The following is a 24937-nucleotide window of genomic DNA, read 5'->3' as shown; positions in this document are numbered from 1 at the left end:
GCCTGTCAGTGTTAAACAAAGCGATAAGAAATAGATAAAAGTGCTACATAAATGTGTGCGTAATTGCGTGAATGAGACTTTGAGCGCTCAAAATTAGTTGCTATCAGTATCATGCAAACATCGGGAAATGTCAGCCACTAATTGCCCAACTTTTGTTAATAAGGTTCCTCTTTGCAGCATTCAACACTCAAATGTATTAACAATCTAAAAGTATATCCAAGTATGCTCCACGGGCAGTATTTCATTCTGGGGTGAGAACTCTTACTGTAAAATTCTACTAGATTTATATAAAGTAAAATTTTGTATTGTATTAAAAATGTATCGTCTTTGTTACACTGATGCTTTCACTGATTTCCTCTTAAAAATGAAAAGATGGAATACACATTTGGTGAAACATCAACGTATAACATTTATTGGCTTATTCTGAAAATGCAATAAAGGAAAGATGATTTTCCCTTTAAAGTGAGAACTACACATTAGGCAGATTCTGAGGGTGGGCGGGGTGGGGGATTTTGCCAACTACACCTTTCTTGTAATATTATACAGAAATATATGAATCTGAGAAAGCGTGGAGCCATCACTTTTATACATCATGTAATAACAGTGTCATCATAAAATAAGCCCTGTGACAGGAATCCAAACACAAAACTGTTAAGTCACATTCAAACAGTCCACTGGCACAGCCTGCTGGTCACATAATGTACTGCAATCCAAGTATGACTGCACATTCTACAGCATTTATCCCAGAGCTGGAAAACAAACAAACAAAAAACACAAAACAAAAACGTGTACATGTATGTGGATCCATCTGCACATAGGAATAACTACAGAAACACAGATGTTTGTTACAATGTTTCAACCTGATGAATCTTAAATCTGTCCGGGGTTATGGGCAAAGTACTTGCAAGAAGTCTTAAGGCTGATATAAGAAATTTGACAACATCAATTAAATGTATTCTATGATTTGAAGTACCAACATCAAATGAGACGTTTTCTTTGTACCATAGAAATTTTGACAATAGCACTCATTTAACACCAATCTACATGCTCGACTTAATACATTCAACACATTTTGTCGCTGAAATAGTCAATCAATATGATGTACAAAGAGGACAAACAATGACATTTATTAGGTCCAGGCCTGCTGGTTTGCTCAGCACTTTTGATCTTTCTGCTTAGATTTTTTTTCTTAAGATGGACCCTAATTCAGAAATTTGGACAACAACAATAATTCCAAGGGAAAAAACAAAATCAAAAAGACATTCTAGTCTGATCACTGACATGACTGACAACTAGAATAACCAGGCAATAAGATCTGTTTTTATTTTTTTTTTCCCCAAATAGGAAAATTATGTGCTTGAAGGTTAAAAACACTGGCAAACTGTGAATAAAGTAATGTCCAAGACGGTCAGGTGGTGTGTTAATACTTTTAGTAAAAAATTATTATTATTATTTTTTTTAAAACAAAATAAGGTTATATGTAGCAATAATTCAAAACAGAAGCAACATAAGCTCAAACACTGCGACAAAGGTGGGTCACATGTGGCTGGAAGTCATCAAGCTGCATTTATCAGCTGTAACAGTCATGGCAGGTTAGTTTAAGAAAAAGGACAGCATTATCTGTGGCAAATTCCCTTCATCTTAAAAAAACAAAACAAACAACCCCCCCCCACGATGATAGGTAGGTGAACTAGATATGAGAATACTGCCGACTGTAACAAAACCCACTTTTGCTGCAGTGTTTGCGACATTCTGATTACTTCCAAGTTAAGGTCTAAAGTCTACTGTTGGTACACAAACCTTGGAAAGACAAAAAAAAAAAAAAAAAAAAAACCAAAAAAACAAAAACAAAAAGGCAAATGAACAAAAAAACAAAACAAAACACATAGCATTCAAAAACATGCAATTGCAAAAATAAATAAAAGCTCAAACAAAGCATTAAAGCTGGAGGAGACACCATTTTTGGCATACGTAGGCAAAGGCTCCACAGTAACAATTCAGCATATTGTACTTTAATGTGCTCTGCAAGAAACTAGCCTTCTGCACCGCCTCTAAGCTCTTCTATCAATCGAAAAATTTTGCCCACTGTGACAGACAATCAAGTCTTCTCAATTGGCTGACCTACAAATGTGCCTTCAGATGGTGGATTGATGACAGAAAAAGCCACCAACAAGCAAAGGTATCGTTAAGTGAAGCTACATAAGAAGCAGTCACGTGGCAACCTTTGGTCAAGCCTATTTGTTCAAGAATCTAGCATAAAGAGGTTATTGACAAAACAGCAAAGAGCAAAGGGGAGAAAGGTGATCATTTAAAACATTGCCTTTTCCAGATTTGTGCCTACTTCAGCTTTAAGCTTCCAAATCGCACTAGCAAAACAAATAACATGACTTCAGGAAGGCAGATTAGGAAGTTAATAGTTTATTAAAATCCTATATGGTTCAATCTAAATGAGTATAAAAAACAAACAAAAAACAGTTGAAATCAATGCTGAACTCCTAAGCAAGTGTGAGTGTACAATGTATGGTCCAGTGTACTCTACTCATTTCAAGTTTATTACAAAAACAGCAATCTTCAACCCTGAAAGCAACTCAGTATAATGAGTATTTCTCAGAATAAAACTATGAACGTGTTGCTTTTTTTTTTTTTTTGCCTTGCTACCTGTCCTTTGATAAACCTCTGAGGATAAAGAAGGAAACTCAATGTTCCAATTTTCCAGCGTGGCCCAGCCACCATGAGGTCCGTTGTCAAATCAAGATAATAAATACAGGCATCCAAATTGGCTTCAACAGCAAGAATCTTTGAAGTAAATTTTCCTCATGCATACACACAAACATACGTCTGTCTGAGATTATGAGCTTTCTAAACCCTCTTCCCTACTCTTAAACAGTTTCTCTTTACAGTGCAACAGTATGGCAGCAAATGGATAGCAGTGCTTTCATTAAAAACAAAAAACAAAACAAAAAAGGGAATGGAAAAATAAAAATATATACAACATCAAGGTAAAGCAGTAGTTTCATCTTTTGGTCCTGTGTCCTTTATGGACAGAACTGCTTTTTGAAAATTCTTCCTTATATGAACAACAGTAGTTTCCACAAGACTGAAGAGCTGTTGGAGGAAAAGGTGGAACAAATGTTAGGATTCGAGTTGCTTCTGATTGGAGGTGTACTTTTGTGTCTGTGTGCATTTGTCAGTCCCAATTTTAAAATCTTAGTTGGTTTGGTCAAATTTACAGTCATCTGTGTTTTTCCCAGAAAGTATTTGATATCTTTGGGTTCGATCTGTCTTAGCACCTATGGCAACACTGTGTGGGAGTGGTTACACCCCCCCCACCTTAAAAAACAAAACCCAAAAAAGCAACCCTGCAGATGTAGCTTTCTTGATGTCTTAGGACAGTAGAGAGCTATAATTTTGCTAAAGTAAGGCTAATTTTATATAAAAAAAAAAAAAAAAAAAAAAAAAAAAAAAAGTATAATTCAGTAAAGTCAAGAGAAAAAAAAAAAGTATGTCATTTTTATATAATAAAGATTTTTTTTTTTTTTTTTTTTAAATTGACTTTGGCACGATTACACTGTCATTACTCTGACAGCTGAGTCACGCTCACAAAGACAGTTTGAGAGGTAATCAGCAAAACAATACCATGCACAGTACAGTGTAAATATGTGCTTCATTGCATTTCTCCCATTTCCTCTCAAAGCCACATAAGGCAAGCCTGCTGTTGTGTGCAGGCTTGATTTGCCATCACTTGTTTTTGACTGTGCATGGGTGGAGCAAACTTTTGAGGTTTACAAGATGGAAACAGTCACGAGAACTTTGACACTATCACTGACTTATGGCTAGAGCCCCAAGTCTAGAATTTCACACATCCTATATGATATTGATATTTCTAATCTATTATTTAAAAGAACTGGAAGACAGAGGAACAAGACAAATACTGCTTTTGCTAGGGAAGGGAAAAAAAAAACAAAAAAAAACAAAAAACGAAAATTCACTCAAAAACAAACTTGACCTTTTATAAGTTGGCTCTGGCTGCATGAAAACAAGATGAAACTGTGCTTGTGTGGCTTTGGGGTAGTGAAAAATCTGTGGTTAATGTCAGTTTCACTAAGGGATATCAGGACATCTCTCACCTCGTTACAACTGCGAACCTTCAGAACTTGTGTGCGCGTATCCTCCTTTAGATTTCATCTGGGCCTGAACTAGGTCGACCTATAGAAATATATAAATGTTAGCTGGCTGAAAACACATGTTTGAAAATTCAGTGAAAACAAACAAAAAAACCAAAACTTACTGATGCCAAACCCAGGCCCATGTCCCCTGAGCCTACATGTGTGGTATGAACAAAGTTTGTCGGCTCCCCAATCATGGAGCGATCGATCCTTCGCCGCCGTTTCTGAAAAGTAGCAAAAATCTAAATTTAAATATTAATATCACAAGTAGACTTACCATACTACACACAAAGCAAATATTACTATCACTGGGAACTGAGAAGAGCATGTGTGAATCAGAAACTAAACACTTATCAGTTTACTTTTTAAATCTTTGTTTGAAGTATAGTGGATCTGCACTGAGACAAAGGTAAAAACTAATCATTTGTGTTATCTTATCTGTTAACAGATAGTTCACTACCAAAGTGATGAAGTTTTACTGAATCTGTTTTGTCAATCCAGGGTTACTAAACCTACAACAGGGAAAAGTTTAGAATTTCTATGATGGACACTGATTAATCACACTCAGGCTGGAAAAACTAAACCTATGTGAATGCCTCACTGTAAAGATTCTCAAACTATTCTGTGGGCAAATAAGACAAATGTGGGCAAACAGAAAAGAAAACAAACCTGCCAAAATGTGGAGTGCTATGTTTAGAGGGAAACAAAAGAGTACTGGCAAGCCGACACAAAACACCATCCATAAAAACATGGTGCAGAAAGTACAGTGGGATTTATGGTGGAGCAGAGTGAGCGTGTTAGCTGTCCACTCCGCTCCAGGGCCTGACTGTCTGTGCTACAAACAATCTGTGGACAATTGTGGCTCATGTTGTTTTTGGTCTATGAGCCAAACACGAAGAAGAACGAAGTTATAAAACACAAAAGCTGAAGTGAAACCGAATATTAAAAACAATGAAAACTGTCACTGCAGTCACTGTCTGTGCTTTTCATACATTATTTTTTGATCTTTGAAGTTTTTAAACAGGATCTCCTATTCCCGTGGAACTCTGCTACTGCTCCCTGCTCTTTTCTGGCCCACTTATCAACCAGTTAACATTTGGCAGTCGCATACGTCATCCGATTCCAGCGAGACGCAGTCAGGATCTAGGAGGACTTCACGGCAGTGTTTCTCGCGTGGGTGAAAACCCGTCTCCCCTCTCTGACTGAAAACTGTATGCAGACGGACACATTTGCGAGGCTATAAATCCCACTTATCTTGAGCTGCTTTTATAGCTCAGGTCCGCGACACCTCACATTCACAAAGGCAGCAATAAATTCATAACCGCATTACAGAACGATATCTGGGCAGCAGTCATGGCAGATCATGTGACAGCACACAAGTAAATAAACAAGAAGGGTTTTTCTTGGTTTGCTTTTTTAAATGAAGAAAACTAGGTTTTGTAGTCTGGGTCTAAAACCAATTTAGATACTGTGGCATGACCTAGATAGCTTCAATGTTAAGTCAAGATATCCCAGATATAATAACAAATAGTTTTTCAGTGAGGAATGATCCAAATTCCCTCCCAATCACTGTGCCCGTCTTATGAGCAGCTACAAGAAACTTCTGATTGAAGTTTTTGTTTTCTAAACTCAGAAGTTAATTTAAATTTGAAAGCCTTCCATGAGAACAATTACTTGGGGAGTTTAATACAAACAGGAAATGTACAAAGGTCTGCATGTTTTTGTCATTAACTCTGAATTAGTTGAGCAGTAAACCACATATGATGAGTAATCGATACATTACTCACGATCATTCCAAAGGACTCAACAACTTAGACTTGCTGTGGCAGGACAGGGGTTATTATTGTGACATCAAACAGTTCCCTATTATAACCAGACTGTCTGTCTGCCAACAGATAACCTTTAGCAAATATATTTAAAGTGTTTTTTGCCAGGATGTGTTTAACTGGATGAATGCTACTTTGTTAATCTATATTCAAATTAAAAACTTTTAAAAACAAGGCAGCTTAAATTAAATAAATCAGTTCTTCTTGCAAATTTCATACTCACAGGCTGTGGCTGCTCTGCAATGCAGCAACTGAAACAAACCCAGAACTCAGTCATTCTGAGGCCAACGAAGAAGCCGCAGCAGTTTCCTCTCTCTGCTCAGACGTCTCTACGCCCGTCTTCCTGTTCCGTGTTACCAGAACCACAAACACACGCCGGAAACTGATGACAGACACAGGCCAGTGGCTTCTTGGGGGTAAACCGTTGGCACGAAAAGTCTTGTCCCACTTCAGAGCACCACACACCTGCTGACACGTTAACAAAAGAAAAAAAAACAAAAAAAAAAAAAACACATTTCAATCAATTGCTGATATATTTTGATGTGTATCAGCAGCTTTCGGCTGCTCATGTTCCCCATAGCTAATAGTTCCCTGGACTTACTTTTACAGGAAGCAACTTTTGATTGAAAACAATATTTAAAAATTCCTTTCTTGGAAGCTTGCCACTTTTTGTATGATACCATCTCGCGTCTGATGAGGTAATCTATGGTTATTTTTAATCATACGTTTAAACTACTGTCAGACACATACTACATATGAGGCATGGTGAAACATTTACGTCAGAAGGTTAAAAACAGAAACTTCACCATATTCAAATTTAACTTCTCTTGTAACAAGTCTTAAGAAAAAGAAATGGGGCCAGAGTGTGGCCTCTATTTCAACAAGCTGTCCAGGGGATCACTGTTACTTTCCCTTTTGTGGTTAATCTCCGGTGGTAAATAACTTACTACCTGAATCCAACCTTGGGCTGTGAGGTTAAACGAACAGCCAGTGTTTCAATTTTCAGAAAGCTGTTATTAGCTCCGACACCTTGATAAGCTTTCCATTTTAATTAACATCTCTGTGGACTTGAAATCGTCTAGAGGCTTATTTCACTAATAGGGCAGCAGCAATGTGGAGCACCATTTGGGAAAATAAATAAAAAATAAAACTGTCTTCACTGTACTGTACTTGTTCAAAATATACTTAATTCTATAATGAAGGAAAGAAATTTGATTTTGGAAGCACACTGTGGCCATCAATTTGGTGTTGGATGACAATTTTTATTTTAAGATATCAGTATGGTAAATGTTGCTATACTGACAAATATCTTAGGAAAAAAAATGTAGTTAAAAGGGATAAATGTTGTTTAAAAAAAACAAAAAAAACAACAACTTGTGGGATTATCACTAATCTACTAATTTGTTTACAAGGATCAAAGAAAATGCAGTTAAACATATGATCAACAAAGCTATTATAGTTAATTAAAATTGGGTGCATATTTAAGTTTAAATTACATAAAATAATCTTAAAATCATCATCAGTCTTTGTCAAATTTAGTCAAGTGTGTCAACACAACTAGGGTGGGGAGGCTTTGTGTTTTGGATGACTCTCTCAATGTGAGCCAACTCCCTTTACAGAGTGTTGTGTTTGTATTGCAACTCCTGTCCAAATATCAGCCACAAAAGACTAAACTAATACTCAAAATAATTAATACCAAACATAAAAACATTATAAACAATGAAATTTCACACTGAAACGAGTAAACAAGTCGAACAAAACGATTAAAAAACAAAAAACAAACAAAAAAAAAAACCCACACACACAAAACAGGGTGATATAATCAAACAGTGTTACCACATATTTCGAAATGTCAATCGTTTTTTTTGGTCGATGCCTCAGAAAGACACAGTAGAAGGCCTTCTGGCTGTCAAACAATTGGTGACAGGAGGATCAAATGATCTGCCAAAAGCGAAGTGCTCGCTGACGGAGTGTATTTCCCAGTCTGTAACACTGACTCTGCAGCTGACGCTATGCACCGCTGACACTCAGTGCAACTGAATCATATTATCAAGAGTCGTAAAATGAGCGCAGACGTGTTTAATGATGATTTTAACCACATCTGACATCCTTTAAGGATTACCAACTCTGCCGGTGATCTTGGATTACTGGAACTTAATCGGTATTTACAAACAAATGAGCGTTATGTAACTTCGCCCCGCTGCGGCAAAGACGCTTTACATGACCAGTCTGAACACAGCTCGCAGCTGGGTGCAGTTCAACACATGTACTGCTGCTGTGCCGGGGCGTCGGCGTTGATTAGAACTGAACTGCTTTAGTAAATTGGAGTGTTAGCTCTACCACATGCTAATACAGCTAGCTTTCCAGCTAACGTTCACGGGCTCGATGATAGCCGCGGGTCTGTGTTTTTTTCCACTGACAGCTAGCTGTCGGAGCTAACGCAGCCCATTTTCGGAAGCTGTGACTTCAGTTATTAAATTAAAACAAAAGCTGAAACAATTGCTGGTTTTCGCAATTAGAGCCAACTACTCCTCAAGATTTCTTTGTGAATTGTAATTATTTAGTATGAGAAAACTTACCAGATGGCGACCGGTTTACCGGAGAAAAAACACGTCCGTCCAAACTGATCGCTAAAGGAGGCAAAAAACCAGGAACTGTGATCACTGTTACGTCACACAACTTCCGTTTTAAAGCATTACTGCTTCCGCGTTAACCCACGTTTTTTTCTCACAGGAGACACGTTTATCCGTTGCTAACGTTAAGGATTTATAGTAGTAAATATGAGGCCGCTAACAGAAGAAGAGACCAAAACGATGTTCGAGAAGTTATCTAAATAGTGAGTGAACGGTTTCTGCGCCGTGTTAGCCTGTAAAGGTTCAAATTATACCAACACGTTCAGCAAGCCCGGTAGCTCACGCTGTGAATGTGTGTGTGATCCATGTGTTTTCTCTTGTAACAGCATTGGTGAAAACATAAAACTTCTAGTGGACCGACCAGACGGCGTTTACTGTTTCAGGCTGCACCATGACAGAGTCTACTACATGAGGTAATTTTGGTTAATTAACACGCATGTTGGGTACCTGTCCGTACATGTAAGGATTAAGGCGTTTGGTTTTCTGTCCACAGTGAGAAAATTTTAAAGCTGGCCACCAACTTTTCCCGAGACAAACTCATGTCAGTGGGTACGTGTTTTGGGAAGTTTACAAAGACCAAGAAGTTCCGCCTGCACATCACAGCCCTGGATTTCCTTGCTCCATATGCAAAGGTGACTATAAACAACACACAGCCAAGTCATTCCCTCCCATCAATATACCAAGCGGAGCTTAAATAAGATGTAGGAAACGAAACAATACGGGTATTACTAAAGTCCTCTATAGTAGAGGCTCATTCTGAATTATGCCACCAGATCATCTTCCAGAAGGGTTTTTGAAAGAGTTACAGCAAAAATGTAAAGTAGTGGAGTGTGTATAACCAGTTTTTAGGATCAGTGACACACAACGGGTAGAAATTGTTTTTCACATGCATAAACAGCTGTTTACTATACAGATGGAAAATCAAAATATTCAATCAGAAATAAAATCATTGTTCATTGCTGGGAAACACTGGACATGATTTGCAGGCTCATGTGCAATTCTGTGTGCTATTACAGATTTATTGCATGAAAAATTGTGCTGTACAAAAGTTTGTTTATACTTATAAACAGGCTGTTATTTTTTTCCATCTCATTGCATTAGGCTTAACATGCTCTATAAAAATAGATCTTTTTTCAACAAATTGAAGTTCATAGGTGAGAAGATTCATATCTGTGCATACAGATTCACATCTTAGCTACATGGATACTTTAACTGAATGTATTTTTTTGCTTTTTGAAGACCCTAAATGGCGAGAACCTGTATTAAGTAGTTTATAAATATTATGAGAACAAGAGAGAAGTAGCTCTTTGTGCTTAGAAATTCTAGGCTTTCTCTTAATTGTTCAAGCTTTTCATCTGTGCTGTCATATTGGACTCATTCATGTATGAATAACTTGAAACTATCATGTATTCAGTTTAAGGTGTGGGTGAAACCTGGAACAGAGCAGTCTTTCCTGTATGGGAACCACGTGCTAAAATCTGGTCTTGGCAGAATTACTGAGAACACGATGCAGTATCAGGGAGTTGTGGTTTACTCCATGGCAGATGTGCCTCTGGTAAGTCCTTTAAAGGTTGCTCTTCTTGTCACACTGTTATGGGCAGTATTCACAGTACAACAAAGATACATATTCCTGTTGGTAACACTCATGCTGGAAAACAAAGCACATATTATGCAGATGTTTTGTTTTCCTCAGTGCCGTGTATTCACAATAGGGTATTGGATAGATCCACTCATGTACTAAAAAGAGGTTAATACCTGATTAACTCAAGGTTATATGACAAAAGGCACTTATAGGCTGGCTGTTTGTCTTAATCTTCAGGGTTTTGGTGTGGCGGCCAAGTCTACGCAGGAGTGTCGGCGAGTGGACCCCATGTCTATCGTTGTGTTCCACCAGGCTGATGTCGGCGAGTTCATAAGAAATGAGGAAACATTAACATAAAGATGCAGAAACAAGTGGACTGTCAAACTGTTTATTTTTAACAGTAACACTCACTCAAAGTCAAAGGTTCAACTTTTAGCTGCTAAACATTTTATAGTGACATGATCTGATCAAAGTTCCTACTTCACGAGCAGCTGTTATACCTGGAACACTTCCCTACAGTCCAGAGGCTAAAACAAACAATCTGTCTATTGACTCACTTCTGCCATTTGCAGAATTTCCTGGTTTGTCCCCTCCCTGTTGTATTAAATGAGAAGGGTTTTGTTTTTGTGTGTATGTTTTTTGTAACTTGAATCTTGAAATAAATCCACATCTCTGTATTATTTAAATTAAAATCTTTTTTTTTTTACAAATAGTTTGTGTGGGAGGAAAAAATTACCTGTAGATCTTAGCTATATGGATATTTTGCAGCTTTCATATCTTTAATTAAAGGTTTGTTCTGCTTTTCCGAGATCATAAGACTGAGTAACATACTGACTTTTAAAGCTATTCCCATCTCTGTATCAATTCAACAAGTGGATTTGTTATTTAGGGCTGCAGAGATGCTACAATAGTCACTATTACTGCAATTTCTGTTATCCCTTCCTCAAAAAGAAACAATCTTTGACCCACAAACATTCAACATTTACAAACCAAAACAAATAAATGGAGATGGGATAAAATGAAATGGGCTTTGGTGAGTCAGACGATATTTGATTTTTTCATTGTTCTCCACCTGTCCTTCAGGTTGACATTTGTTCGATCTTTGAATTTGTAATATGCCTTTATCTTGCTCCAGTTGCCCTCTCCAAATTTTTTGACCCCGTCTTTTAACTTCTGCGTCTCACTCTCTGTCCATTTCTGCAACACAGTAAAAACATGTCGGTTAGCCATTTGCCACTGTGGGAAGTCTAAAAATGACAGCATTTTAGATCAAGTTGTAATACCAGTGCAAGTGACTGAACATGCAATGGTTTTGATACAGGAACTTCAATTTGTATGATAGCAACAAAAGGCAAAGCAGCAAATTACTGTGTGATATTGAACAAGAAGTCCTCCCTATGGACTATTCCACACATTTATGTGACAAAGGCATTTAAGTACAAATATCAACAGTAAAGTAATGTGACCAGTTCGCTTTGCAGCATGTTTTGCTATACTTACTCTTTTCCTTTGGCCTGAATTTGAAATGGTGCTCATGTCTAAGCCTTTGTGAGAAGAAAAAAAAATAAATACACAAAATTATTTGAACCCCATCATCTAAACTCCATGAATTCGAGTTGAATATTCAATGAACTATTACTTACTTCTCTTTTTGGAGGTAAAATACAATTCTTCGTCGCTCCATACCTCCTTGGTCTCCTTTGCATTATGGTACCGTTGCTTCCTGTGAATAAGAGCCAGAATGTGTTTTTGTTCGGCAAAATGATTAAGCACAACTACAAAAGATAAAAATAATTAGGGCTATTAATCAGATATGCTGGGAGGAATACTCGTGTGTGTTTGCATGTAATCACATATTAAATATTCTCAGCTAATGACTAGTGCATATAAAAAACAATATGAGACATTTACAATTCAAAAATAGTCAACTTTATTCTATATTTATAGAGTAATGTTAAATATTTCTAACCATAAAAAAGTGAATATGACCCGTAGCTCAAAAATCAGAAATCCATGATTTCAGATTGTTAAAAACAGAAATATCCAGTATACTAATTTCATACTGGGTTTTTATTTAGAAATCAAACACTTGGTTAGGATTCCTTTGCTATGAGTTGCTGCATCAGTGTGGTGTGGCATGGAGGCAATTAGCTTGAGTAACTGTAATATACTCACATATCTATATTATTGCTAATATATATTGTAATATATCTATATCACTAAAGCACTTCTGGATGGATGCAAACTGCATTTCGTTGCCCTGTACCTGTGCAATGACAATAAAGTTGAATTCTATTCTATTCTATTCTAACTGCTGAAATGTTATCAAAGCTCAGGTTGCTTTGACAACAGTTTTCAGCTTGTGGGTAGACAGGTGCTAAGTCTTGCTGGAAAAGGAAACCAGCATCTCCAGATGGAAGCACAGACTGGTCTAAAATGTCCTGGTAAGAGCCTGCTTTGTGTACTTTGTGCTTAATAGAACACAGCAGACCAATTGCCACCTGCGCTAGCAGATGACATGGCACCCTAAATCATTGACTGGAACTTCACACCTTCAAACCAAATCAAAATGTGCACCAATCAAAAGGATAAAGCATTCAAAATGTTACATTTTAACATATTACAGCCCTCTTGTTACTTTCTCAGACTTATTGGTGTTTACTAACCATTCTAAATGGGAATGGACGTTCTTTTGAGCAGAGTCCTTGTGAGGAGTAGAGATCGTTTGTGGGATGGGGTGAGAAGGGGACTGACTTGGCGAGCTCTCCACTGAAGAGTCTGTAATATGGATGTCATCCGTATCATCTTGATTCCTGTCAAAGTAAATAAAACTGGTCAAATATCATATGATTAATTAGTCGTCTAGAGCACCGGTATAAAATACAAGATTCTGTAGTTACACTTGATTGTCCACAGGATCACTGGACAGCTGCTTATGAGGCTTTTGTACTGGAGTTTTCTTGCAGGTCACAGGCTCCTTCGGGTCTTCCTCGCTGTCTGACGATAACCGTATTGACTTTTTAGACTTTCTGCAAGATGAGAAAAAAGTCAATGATATTCTGTAAAAGGAACGACCTGTTTTGAGTGATTGGTGATTAAAATGATGTTTTACTCTTTATTTCTGAAGTTAAACAGCCAGGTTTTATAAAAAGGAACAGCACAATGTGTACAAGTAGAGAGAAACTTTTAACTGCAAAATGCTAAATCACTACTAATGCCTTAAGCTGTTATCTAGTTTAAACTTGTACACTGTGGTTTTAAGTGAGCAGTGTCTGTGTTTCTTCATTGGCTACCAATAATGTCATGAGCTTAAAAGCACTGTATAGGGAGTGCAGAATTATTAGGCAAGTTGTATTTTTGAGGAATAATGTTATTATTGAACAACAACCATGTTCTCAATGAACCCAAAAACTCATTAATATCAAAGCTGAATGTTTTTGGAAGTAGTTTGTAGTTTGTTTTTAGTTTTAGCTATTTTAGGGGGATATCTGTGTGTGCAGGTGACTATTACTGTGCATAATTATTAGGCAACTTAACAAAAAACAAATATATACCCATTTCAATTATTTTGTTTTACCAGTGACACCAATATAACATCTCCACATTCACAAATATACATTTCTGACACTCAAAAACAAAACAAAAACAAATCAGCGACCAATATAGCCACCTTTCTTTGCAAGGACACTCAAAAGCCTGCCATCCATGGATTCTGTCAGTGTTTTGATCTGTTCACCATCAACATTGCGTGCAGCAGCAACCACAGCCTCCCAGACACTGTTCAGAGAGGTGTACTGTTTTCCCTCCTTGTAAATCTCACATTTGATGATGGACCACAGGTTCTCAATGCGGTTCAGATCAGGTGAACAAGGAGGCCATGTCATTAGTTTTCCTTCTTTTATACCCTTTCTTGCCAGCCACGCTGTGGAGTACTTGGACGCGTGTGATGGAGCATTGTCCTGCATGAAAATCATGTTTTTCTTGAAGGATGCAGACTTCTTCCTGTACCACTGCTTGAAGAAGGTGTCTTCCAGAAACTGGCAGTAGGACTGGGAGTTGAGCTTGACTCCATCCTCAACCCGAAAAGGCCCCACAAGCTCATCTTTGATGATACCAGCCCAAACCAGTACTCCACCTCCACCTTGCTGGCGTCTGAGTCGGACTGGAGCTCTCTGCCCTTTACCAATCCAGCCACGGGCCCATCCATCTGGCCCATCAAGACTCACTCTCATTTCATCAGTCCATAAAACCTTAGAAAAACCAGTCTTGAGATATTTCTTGGCCCAGTCTTGACGTTTCAGCTTGCGTGTCTTGTTCAGTGGTGCTCGTCTTTCAGCCTTTCTTACCTTGGCCATGTCTCTGAGTATTGCACACCTTGTGCTTTTGGGCACTCCAGTGATGTTGCAGCTCTGAAATATGGCCAAACTGGTGGCAAGTGGCATCTTGGCAGCTGCACGCTTGACTTTTCTCAGTTCATGGGCAGTTATTTGGCGCCTTGGTTTTTCCACACGCTTCTTGCGACCCTGTTGACTATTTTGAATGAAACGCTTGATTGTTCGATGATCACGCTTCAGAAGCTTTGCAATTTTGAGACTGCTGCATCCCTCTGCAAGATATCTCACTATTTTTGACTTTTCTGAGCCTGTCAAGTCCTTCTTTTGACCCATTTTGCCAAAGGAAAGGACGTTGCCTAATAATTATGCACACCTGATATAGGGTGTTGATGTCATTAGACCACACCCCTTCTCATTACAGCGATGCACATCACCTAATATGCTTAATTGGTAGTAGGCTTTCGAGCCTATACAGCTTGGAGTAAGACAACATGCATGAAGAGGATGATGTGGACAAAATACTCATTTGCCTAATAATTCTGCACTCCCTGTATATAAATGTTTCAATAAATAACTTCTTCATAAAAAAACAAAATATGTGGGGGATACACTATCATTGCAAAAAGGATCAGGTCTTAAACCATGATGTAGATACAGAGATTTAAGAATACGAAGCAATACAATAGAAGAAAGATGAGGAATCAAAGACAAAATTATTTTTGATGCAATAGTTTTTTGTAGAGGCTGGCTAGACTTTCAACGAGTATGATTAGATCTGGGAAAAGTACAAATGAGAGTCAATGATGCCACAAAGCTGTTAACCAACTTTAAGTTTATAAATAAATTTATAAGTCACTTTTGAGAAAATGTACATGAGGCAGCAAGCCAAACTGGAAGGCCCAAAGCTTTGAGCATAGAGTGATCAAATTTCTCGAGGTCCCTACAAGCATCCTGCTTGAGTTGCTTGATCTGTTCATGGTCTGAGATTTGCATCATAGCATCTTCTGATGGATTTCTCAGATATCATTGCTTTTTGTTTGTTGTCAATTGAGAACCTTTGGTTGGAGAGCTTTCCTTTGATGATGGACTCTGACCCTTGACTTTGCAGGGTCAGAGTGCATTTTCCAAGGTGTTCTTCCAGGGATTTCTTTGTTGTCTTCAGTAATCTTAAATGGGTCTCTGATGAAGCTAGTTCTTTCATGCATTTTTCTTTTTCTGAGCTAATCTTAGTCTTTTGCACGTCTCTTCTGTTGGAATTTTTTTTTCTTTCTCTCCATTAATTCACACTTTTCTGCTCCATAGTTTGAAATGATTCCATCCAGCCTCTTAAGCTACAATGTATATTAAGACGATTGCTTTGGTGTCATATACATCGTAGGTAAGAGTAATTCATTTTGAAATCTAAAAATCTATAACCGTTTTTCAATGTTTTCAGTTAATGTGCAGCACAGCAAACATCAGAAAAATAAGTTATTGTTAATGTTCTCCAAAGTAGATCTTTAGCTATAAGACATGTCAAGCCTGTATAAAGTGAAGCTGTACATATGGACTTGCCATGCTTGATAAAGTATTTAACAAGTTACAGTGTTCCCCATCTGTAATTTCACTGCTGTTATCTTTGTGGCCAATAAAAAAAAATCAAAGTAAATCACTTATCTTACACTCAAGATGAACACTTGAACATATGACGTCTATCTATTCATAGCCAAAACTACTGGTGTTATCTCTACTCACTTCTTTGAATAGGAGTTGTTGCTGAGTTGAGCAGAATCCTTGTGAGGAGTGGAGCTTGTCTGAGGAACAGAGTGCAGAGGGAGCAGACTGGGAGAGACCTTCACTGAAGGCTCTGAGAGCTTCTGTGGTTCTCCTTCACTGTCTGATGACGACTGTTTTGACTTGTTGATGTTTCTGTTAGACAAGAGTTAGACTGTTAGACTATTATCTTCAAAATGTAACATTTGCTTTGACTGGAGATCTGAAAGATACTATACTGTTTATCTGTAGTGTTTAATATATGTGTTTTTAAGCACCAAAGTAATAAAACAAAGAGTAATTCTAATTAAAAAAACAATTACTATTAACTAAATGACATCATCAAATACACAAAAGTGTAATTTGAATTCTCTTTGAAAGTGAGTCCTGTTCACTTGCACTGAACCCTCACATTAGAGAGGAGGGGGAAACATAAGAGAGTGAGGATAGTTTAGAGTTCTGAGCTTCATGTCTCATGTGTTTTACTACACGCTGTCGGTTCTGAGTTACATAAATTTCATGAGGCTCTGTGCTGACATCCATATGCCTGCCAATGATTTGTGACTGTCTGGACATGTCTGTGAAAACATTATAGAACATCAACTACGCACACACCCTTCAGTCAGACTTCAAAGAACTAAAACAGGAATAACTATTCATTCATTGTGTGGACAGTTGTCTGAGTCACCGTGGGCAACCGAGTATAATAGCTGCTTTAACTAGTTTATTGTTAAGTGTAAGTTGACCTGAGTAACTTTTATTAGCATTAATATTGAGCTAGCTTAAAACAAGGAGATACAGTCAATAATTACAAACAAACTGACAATACATGAATGCATATTTGCTCTAACGACGGTGAAGTCTTTCTGGTTATTGTTAAGAGTTCTAATATTTTACCTGGTGGGTGAACTACTGGACTGGTTATGACGTTTCACACTAACTGCTGTGCTGGCCACAGAATGAGGAGAGTCCTCCTCACTCTCTGCTGACAACTCAGCAAAACTAGTTGAAACTCTGTAAACAAAAGCAAAAAAAAAGGTTTAATGCCATACACTGATTAAACAAATACTAAAAGTAAGCTGAAATGCAAAACCTTACAACCTTGTAAGAAAATAGTGCCTACTAATCATTTTCCTGGAAAAGAAAAAAACAAATATAAGTACCTCCTGTTAATTCTGTTGGTCCTTCTGTGGCGTTTTGGTGCTGGTATGGAAACTTCTTGGTCAGTAACTGGACACTGTGAGTCTCTTTTATTTGACAGAGCCAGTGTCTGTGGTGCTTCTTCTACTCTGGCCTCGGTCTCTAGTTCCTCTGAAACCTTTGAGCACTGTGAACTTGCCTGACTATCTGGTTCCATCACCAGCCGAGACAGAGTGTAAAGCTGTCCGTTCCATGGCACAGAAGTTGTCTTTGAGAGCGAACTTTCCTGAGTTTGTGGAACAGCATCTGCTTGTGGTGGTTGGTCTGCCGGTGAAGCTTCCATGGGGCTGCCTGAGTCTCTCTGAAATAACACTTCCTGCTCCAAGTCCAAATTGGTGTCCATTTTAGGATCAGGTGAGAGTTGCAGACACATATGCTCGCTTTCCTGGTCCTCTGTCTCCACTTCTTCCTCCAGCTGAGAAAACATTCTCTCATTTAATCCTGTAGCCAAGGCTTTGTAGGCTGCTTCTAGCCTGGTCCTCTGGATAGTTGAATGCTTGCTGGAAATTAAGATGCAGACAAGGAAGAGGGGCTGAAAAGGGATGTCTCGCCACATATTTAACTTTTCACACTCACTTGCTAATTTAATCGGTACACCTGTTCACCAGCTTGTTAACGATAACACCTAGTCAGCCAGTCACATGATAGCACAGAAACTTTAGGCATGTAGACATGGTCAAGACAACCTGATAAAGTTCAGAGGAAAATGGGCGGATTGCTTTGAGCCAACAGGGGGTAAACAGTAACCACTCAGTACAACCAATGTATGGAGAAGAGCATGTCTGAATGCATAACACATGCGATGCTAGTGTAATGGTGTGGGGGAATATTTTTTGCTGGCACACTTTGTGCCCCGTAGTACCAGCTGAACACTGTTTAAATGACACAGGCTTCCTGAGTACTGCTGCTGGTCCTGTCCATCTCTTTATGGCCCAAATGTACACTGACAGCCGCCTCCAGCAGTATAACATGCTCTGTTACAAGGCTCACATCATTTCAAACTGGTTCTTTGTTGCATTCACTGTACTCAAGTGGCCACCAGAGAGCAAATTATTATTGAAAAAAATTTGGGATTATATTGATTTATTTTGTGTATTTTTAAAGTTAAGGGGACCTAATTAAACCTTTTATGGTTTGCTGAATCTAGTACTCCTGAAAATATCATAAAAAACAACAATGAATAAAAAAAAATGGAAATCTAAATTGGATTTTCAAGCTGCAACCGTTCTCAACTGATATTATGCTGCCCAGCATTGACAAGGGGTAGATACAGAGTGTGCAATATATTAACGGAAGTAGTACTCAATTTCAGAATTGAAATAGCTTTCACTATTACTGAATAATGAAGAAACTACGACCACATTTCTCATTTGTAATAAATTTAAAACAGTCATCTGTGATGGATGTTTGCAATTCCCAGTCCAGATGGGGAGTGATTTTTCTCTGGGCATTTGTGTGAGGGCTCCGGGCAGCTTAAGACTATAAGAGAGCACAATGTGCAAATACTCAGCACAGATAAGCATAACTGTACTTATTAGGATCTAATAAAACCTAATCTGATCAGATTAGATCAGATCACCTGAGAGGGACAGATATCTTACCACGGTACAGACTGGACCATGTTTACTTGTGGACTTGAAGAGGGGACCGGTTGGACTTGCTCATCAGCTCTAGCTGCACTGCTGTCTTGTTCCTTATTCTTTTCCTGAATAAGCCGATTTGCAGCCTGGTAGAATTACACAAAAATATACACTTTTATATAGTGTAAGTGTAAAGACTTTTATGTTACAGACAAATCCACAATGTTTTGTTAATTGTTTTTCAACAGAATAAACAGAAGTCACAGGCAAACATTTCCTACTGATCACAAAGTAGAAACAAACAACCAAAAAAGAAACCAAAAAAACCCCCAAACAAACTACAAAGCCTTTATCTTAAGTATAGCATTCATACCTTTTGGAGAAAGGGAACGCTTGATGGGCAGAGCCTTTCACAAAAAGCCAGCATCTCCATCTTGAACCGTGCAAAGTTGATTTTCTCAATTACTTCATGCTTTTTATTTTTCGTGCTGATAAGACCCATGAACAGCATTCTCTACACAGAACACAAATATTTCATTAATATAAGACACTACATGAACACCTAAAAAACTTCATGAATCACCATCAATAATTTAGTATAATAATATTTTGGTGTTTACAGTTAAAGCTAAAAAGCCCCCCCCCCCCATCTTCCGCAAGCATGATTTAACCAAGTACCCCTACTCTTATTGCTTTTACACAGCATTTTTATAACTACTAATTTTAACACTGTAAATAATGTCAAAATGGCAATCAATGTGAATAGAGTTACCAAGATAAAACAATCAAAGAATATTGCTTAAGGAAAAATATGTTTTAATTAGTGAACTCACCCTGCCATCCATCTTCTTGGTAAAGTGCTTGTTCAGCACCTTTCCTGCTTTCTCAAATTTTCCATTCTTAATAGAAAGCATTATAATCTAAAGACAGAAACAAATAACTTGTTGAAAAAACCTGATTAATGTCTTGATGCATGCTCAATGATCCAGGTAAGTAAATTCCAAAAGGTTGATTCTGTTCTGTGTAGTGTTAGTGGGAGAAACGTTTCGTCACTCATCCACGTGACTTCGACAGTCTCAACTACTGCAGGTTTCCCCAACCTTATAAACAGTACATTTGCACAATAGCTGATAGCATTCAGTGGGCTGCACTGAATGAACAATGGGCTGTGAGGTACTTGGATGAGTGATGAAATGTTTCTCCCACTGAAAATGCTACATCCAGATGAACAGAATCAACATTTTGGGAAACCTGATTAATAATGTAAAAAAATGAATTTAGCTCAGGCTTAGTAAGTTCATGTATTCATCCTTTGGCACAAAAAAAAAAAAAAAAAAAAAAAAAGATGTGTACACACGTTCGCCCATGCATTTACACCATCAAGTTAGCAGCACAATAATTTCATTTATAGTCTCTGATTAAACAAAATAGTATGTCTGTATGTTTTTGTGAAAGGGAATGTAAAAACGAATCATGTGCATAAATTGAATAGGTGATTTAAAAAAAAACAATAAGGAATAGAGCTGGGCGATATGAGATTTTTTCATATCACGATATGTTTTTTTCATTTCAGGCGATAACGATATCTATCACGATATAAGCCAAATAACTATATTTGTAAGATTTAAATGTGCCGTTGCTCACAAGTAAAATGTGAAATAATCAGCAGCTTGTTTTTATTTAAATATTTATTTCCCATAATAAGTTCAACAGGGTAGATGTACTTAAGGAACATGAAACTTTTTCAGATAAATAAAGGCAAATATTGCAAACTACACAAAAGGCAGCCGCTAAAGCGTTTAAGTTTCAAAATAGAACAAACGAAACAGACTAAATTGTCAATTCCACTTAGAAACAAAATATTAATTCTAAAAATAAATCTTAGTTTGTTTTACAGAAGAACAGACAAAACTGACTAACTTTTGTCAATATCAAATAAACTGAGAACTAAAAGGAAATTCTCAATCTCTCCTTGTTGTATAGCTTAGCTTTTCAAACAGTTTTAACAGTTACTTTAGTCTGACAAAAGCCGAATGACGAATTAGCGCTTCCAGTCAGAGACTGAGGCTACGTCCACACGTACACGGGTATTTTTGAAAACTGAGATTTTCCGTTTTCGTTTTAAAAATAATCCCGTCCACACATAAAGGCAGAAATGAAGGAAAACGCTGCTATGAACATGCCAAAGCAGCAGGTGGCGCTAGATTCCTAACCGTGCAGAAATGTTGGCCAATCAGAAGTCTAGAAGCCTCGGTGGGAAAAAGTAAACAAAGCTGGGGCACAGAAGCAGAACCGAGTCGTATGTGTGGAGGGACAGTAACTGTGTGTATATGTAAGCATTTAAACACTGCAGAGAGTAGAATTAACAGTAACAGTATTGTAGAAATTCATTTCACCGAAACAATAACGTGGCGCAGTGTGACGCATGCACCAGTTTATTGTATTTCCAGACTTGCTTTCGGCACAATTTACAGTGCACGCTACTCTGTTTTTTGTCAGACTTGAAATAGCCGAAATACCTTCACACTACGGAACTTCTATGGCTCTACCCAGGGCCGGCCCGTGGCATAGGCCGTATAGGCAAATGCTAAGGGCGCCGTCCATCAGGGGGCGCCACGCCAGTGCCACAAATGTTGAAAAAAAAAAAAAAAAAGTTGGTACTATTATTTCTAAATACAAAAAATAATCCCACGTTAATTAAAATGCAAAGTAAAGCTTATTTAATAGAAATATTATTTGTTACAACATTACGCCCCCCGCACGGTGCGCCCCCTCCCTCCCCGTATCATGGTTCCTTTTGGACGTCACCACATCAAAAAATCAACACAAGATGTCAAAACGGCCAAAGCTGTCAGGTGCCCAGGGAAGAAAAAAGAGAAAGGAAGAGGAGGAGAAACGAGAAAAAGACAGAGGTAGGTAACGTTAGCCTACATGAAATTATTTGTCTGAATGTGATAGTAACCTAAATTTTTAGCATTAAGCTAATGTTACATGATTCGCTAATTGCTAATCAATAAATAGCTAGTTAACTGTTTTAACATCAGTTAATATTGTGGAGGGGGCTAAATTGTTATGGAAAATAATAATTACAGTACTCCCACCTTTCCTCATTTGTATTCATCTTTTAAGCAGGTGTTTTTTGTTTACATTGTTATTGCCTTCTGGTTAGCTAACGTTTACCCTGCAGGTAATAGTCACTTTTCCACCCCTGTATATATTATAGTTGTAAGCCTAGTTGTTAAAGTGCACATCATTAATGTTAATTAAGCAATATCACATGAGAGGGAATGCTGTTTTTTAATATGAGCACTGCTGTGATTCGGTCAAAGATAATCATAACATAACATTCTCATATGATATTATACTGTTACTTTGCATTCTGCTATTCAGCATTTCACTGTAATGATGACAATAAATTGAATCTAATCTAATTTGCATATCAGTTAACATCATACATATATCTCTTTGGTTTTTCATTTATATTATATAATTTCATTTTATTCCTGGAATCATATGTTTTTATTATTAGACTTTAATACTCAGTGGTGTCACATACTCCTCTCTTCAGATGCACTGTTGAAGTTTCTAAATCCCACCCCTGGGCCATCTACCACATCTACCGCTGCTGCCTCCACTTCAGCAGCACAACCCACCAGTGATGCAGCTTTAGCAGCACAACCCAGCCATGATGCAGCAGCATCAAGCGGTCTTCCTGTTGCCTCCACCTCAGCAGCACAACCCACCAGTTTTGCAGCAGCATCAAGCGGTGTTATTGTATTTCATATATTCATTTTTTAATTTTTTGTATTCATTTATTTATTCATATATTTTTTTTTATCTTGTTAATTATTCTGATTGTGAATTTGCTTTCTTTAAGTAAAAAAAAAAGGTCAAAGACAAAGCTATTCGGTTTCTTGTGAGTACATACACTACACTGCCGATGTCGGGGGGCGCCACCTGAAATCTTGCCTAGGGCGCCAGATTGGTTAGGGCCGGGCCTGGCTCTTCCGTTCGACAATCTCTCCGGCATTGCAACCATCATCTGTTTTCTCTTCGGTCACGCTCGGTTGATTTTTCTAGTCGGCACACTCACTTCCTCCATTATGCGCTGGCTGCTTCCCAAACAAACACACGTGTGGCTTGGCACTTGTGCTGTACGTAACAAGTCACGCGGACGTGACGCTGCGGCTGTGATTGGTTCGGCTCTGCGCTACTTAATTTGGATTGGCTGACCTTTTTTTTTTTTTTTTGAGGACAAGAGCGGCGAGGTCTATCGCGATAGCTTAATTTCTCTATCGAGTAAAAGTTATATCGCGATACATATCGTTATCGTTCTATCGCCCAGCTCTAATAAGGAACATGCTTACCATTTCTTTAATTGAAGTGCATACGTTCTTGTAATCCTGTTGTGGGATACTGAACTCCTGGCTCATACTTTCCAGCAACATTAGGGCTGATTCCAGAGGACATACCGACTGAGAAGACGTGTCTGCAGCTGGGAGAAAAAAAAAAAAAAAAACAGGTTCATTTTAGTGTTTATTCACAATGCAAAAGAAGCACTACCATGAATCAGACTGACAGATGTGTGATAATAAATGGTCAATGTTGATCTCACCAGGTTTGTCACCTTCATTTATCCGGCAAAGAAACCGCCACACTTGAATCTTTTGTGGCATGAAATCAATGGGCCCATAAGGACGAACCAAGACACCTGTAAGAAAACAATCAAAAGGCTAAAAAATGCACATTTATTTTTTTGATGAAACAAGTAGTAGGCAGTAGCAAAATAATATAAGTATCTACAATAAAAACAAGATTAATAAAAATGTCACATAAATGACATAAACCAGTGGGACATGCAACCACGAACCTACATCACAATTAGTCCAGCACACGAACCGTGACACGTTGACATATATAGAGCACTTCTTCACTTTTCAAGGATAACAAGCTTGCAAAACATAGTTCTGGTAATCCCAGAGATACGTAGGCTAGTCAAAACACGCTAAACTGTTTGTTACTTACTGTCGAGTACATCTGTGATGGCACAGAAATCCTCATATTGTTCCTTTTTAAACAACTCTAGCGCCAAAAACAAATAATAATCCACTACCCAGCGGTTCACCACGGATTCAGTATCAAATTGGCGACTGTTTACGTTTTCTTTTGCCGCCATATTCATAGGGAGTGATGGGTTATTAATCTCCGGGTTTAGCTTGTCAGGTGGCGCTTCATTCCAATTCTTTAGAGGCAGAATTCAGCAAAAGCGTAAAAAAAGACAAAACAAAACACACACCACATACAAAAACAGACAAAACGTTCGTATCCAACGGAAGACTTCTTCTTTTAGTTCTAAATTTTATGGGCGGTTGGCAAACAGCTGAATTGTGCATTACCACCACCAACTGGTATGGAGTGTGGACGGAACGTCACTCACACCGCCCCCCTCAAATCCTCCCAAACCCTCTTTTAAAAACCGGAATAAGGCCTGATAACTTTCACGAGACCTTTTCAAGTAAATCAATAAGATCTAGTTTCATTTTCATATTACTGAGGTTTGGGGTCAGCTGACTTCTCTCCACCTGATACTTCTATAGTTTCCTCTTCTCCACAGTAGTCACATTTCCCTGTATTATGTTTCCCCATTATGAATAGTGTAGTGTTTAAACCAATATGTTCAAATCTTATTCTGGATATGACCACCTCCTCTCTCCTACTCCTTCCTGTCCTGTGCTTCTCATTCCCCCTCCCCGCCCTCTTTCCTCTTGCCACTGTTTTTGCCATCTTTTCTTCATTTTTTCCTTACAATACTCTTTATCTCTGTCGGACAGAAGTTAATAACCAGGTCAACTACCCCAGAAGAC

At 38.0% G+C, this 24937-nt stretch overlaps 3 protein-coding genes across 4 annotated transcripts; 1 reads left to right on the top strand and 2 right to left on the bottom strand.

Annotated features, from left to right (window-relative positions):
• Nucleotides 1-485: 485 nt before the first annotated feature.
• cdc42se2 (CDC42 small effector 2) lies at nt 486-8670 on the bottom strand. Of its 2 annotated transcripts, none has more exons than XM_085392052.1 (5): nt 8572-8670; nt 6216-6460; nt 4289-4390; nt 4128-4206; nt 486-3105 (listed from the first exon to the last, which is right to left on the bottom strand). In XM_085392052.1, the coding sequence occupies exons 2-4, from the start codon at nt 6267-6269 to the stop codon at nt 4132-4134; spliced, it is 231 nt and encodes a 76-aa protein (XP_085248178.1). In that variant the 5' UTR covers nt 6270-6460; nt 8572-8670; the 3' UTR covers nt 486-3105; nt 4128-4131. The 2 variants fall into 2 exon arrangements, with proteins under 2 accessions (XP_085248178.1, XP_085248258.1); XM_085392132.1 differs by having other exon boundaries at nt 6216-6457; nt 8572-8665.
• Nucleotide 8671: 1 nt separating this feature from the next.
• Nucleotides 8672-10899, top strand: nip7 (NIP7 nucleolar pre-rRNA processing protein). The gene is made up of 5 exons (XM_085391948.1): nt 8672-8828; nt 8952-9038; nt 9119-9257; nt 10040-10180; nt 10445-10899. The coding sequence occupies exons 1-5, from the start codon at nt 8773-8775 to the stop codon at nt 10562-10564; spliced, it is 543 nt and encodes a 180-aa protein (XP_085248074.1). The 5' UTR covers nt 8672-8772; the 3' UTR covers nt 10565-10899.
• On the bottom strand, nt 10582-24790 carry LOC146678440 (uncharacterized). Its single transcript, XM_085391722.1, has 14 exons — nt 24099-24790; nt 23689-23784; nt 23441-23568; nt 19907-19993; nt 19447-19587; nt 19095-19219; nt 17457-17993; nt 17191-17307; nt 16276-16449; nt 13108-13236; nt 12874-13020; nt 11851-11930; nt 11708-11751; nt 10582-11404 (listed from the first exon to the last, which is right to left on the bottom strand). The coding sequence occupies exons 1-14, from the start codon at nt 24253-24255 to the stop codon at nt 11246-11248; spliced, it is 2121 nt and encodes a 706-aa protein (XP_085247848.1). The 5' UTR covers nt 24256-24790; the 3' UTR covers nt 10582-11245.
• Between the last annotated feature and the right edge of the window lie 147 nt (nt 24791-24937).

Source organism: Rhamphochromis longiceps, linkage group LG1, assembly GCF_057381845.1.
Source record: "Rhamphochromis longiceps isolate RC_006_pf linkage group LG1, R_longiceps_female_GT1.1, whole genome shotgun sequence".
Lineage (NCBI taxonomy): Eukaryota > Metazoa > Chordata > Actinopteri > Cichliformes > Cichlidae > Rhamphochromis > Rhamphochromis longiceps.
Note: the sequence above shows the minus strand (reverse complement) of the source record. Positions and strands in the feature narration are given on the sequence as shown.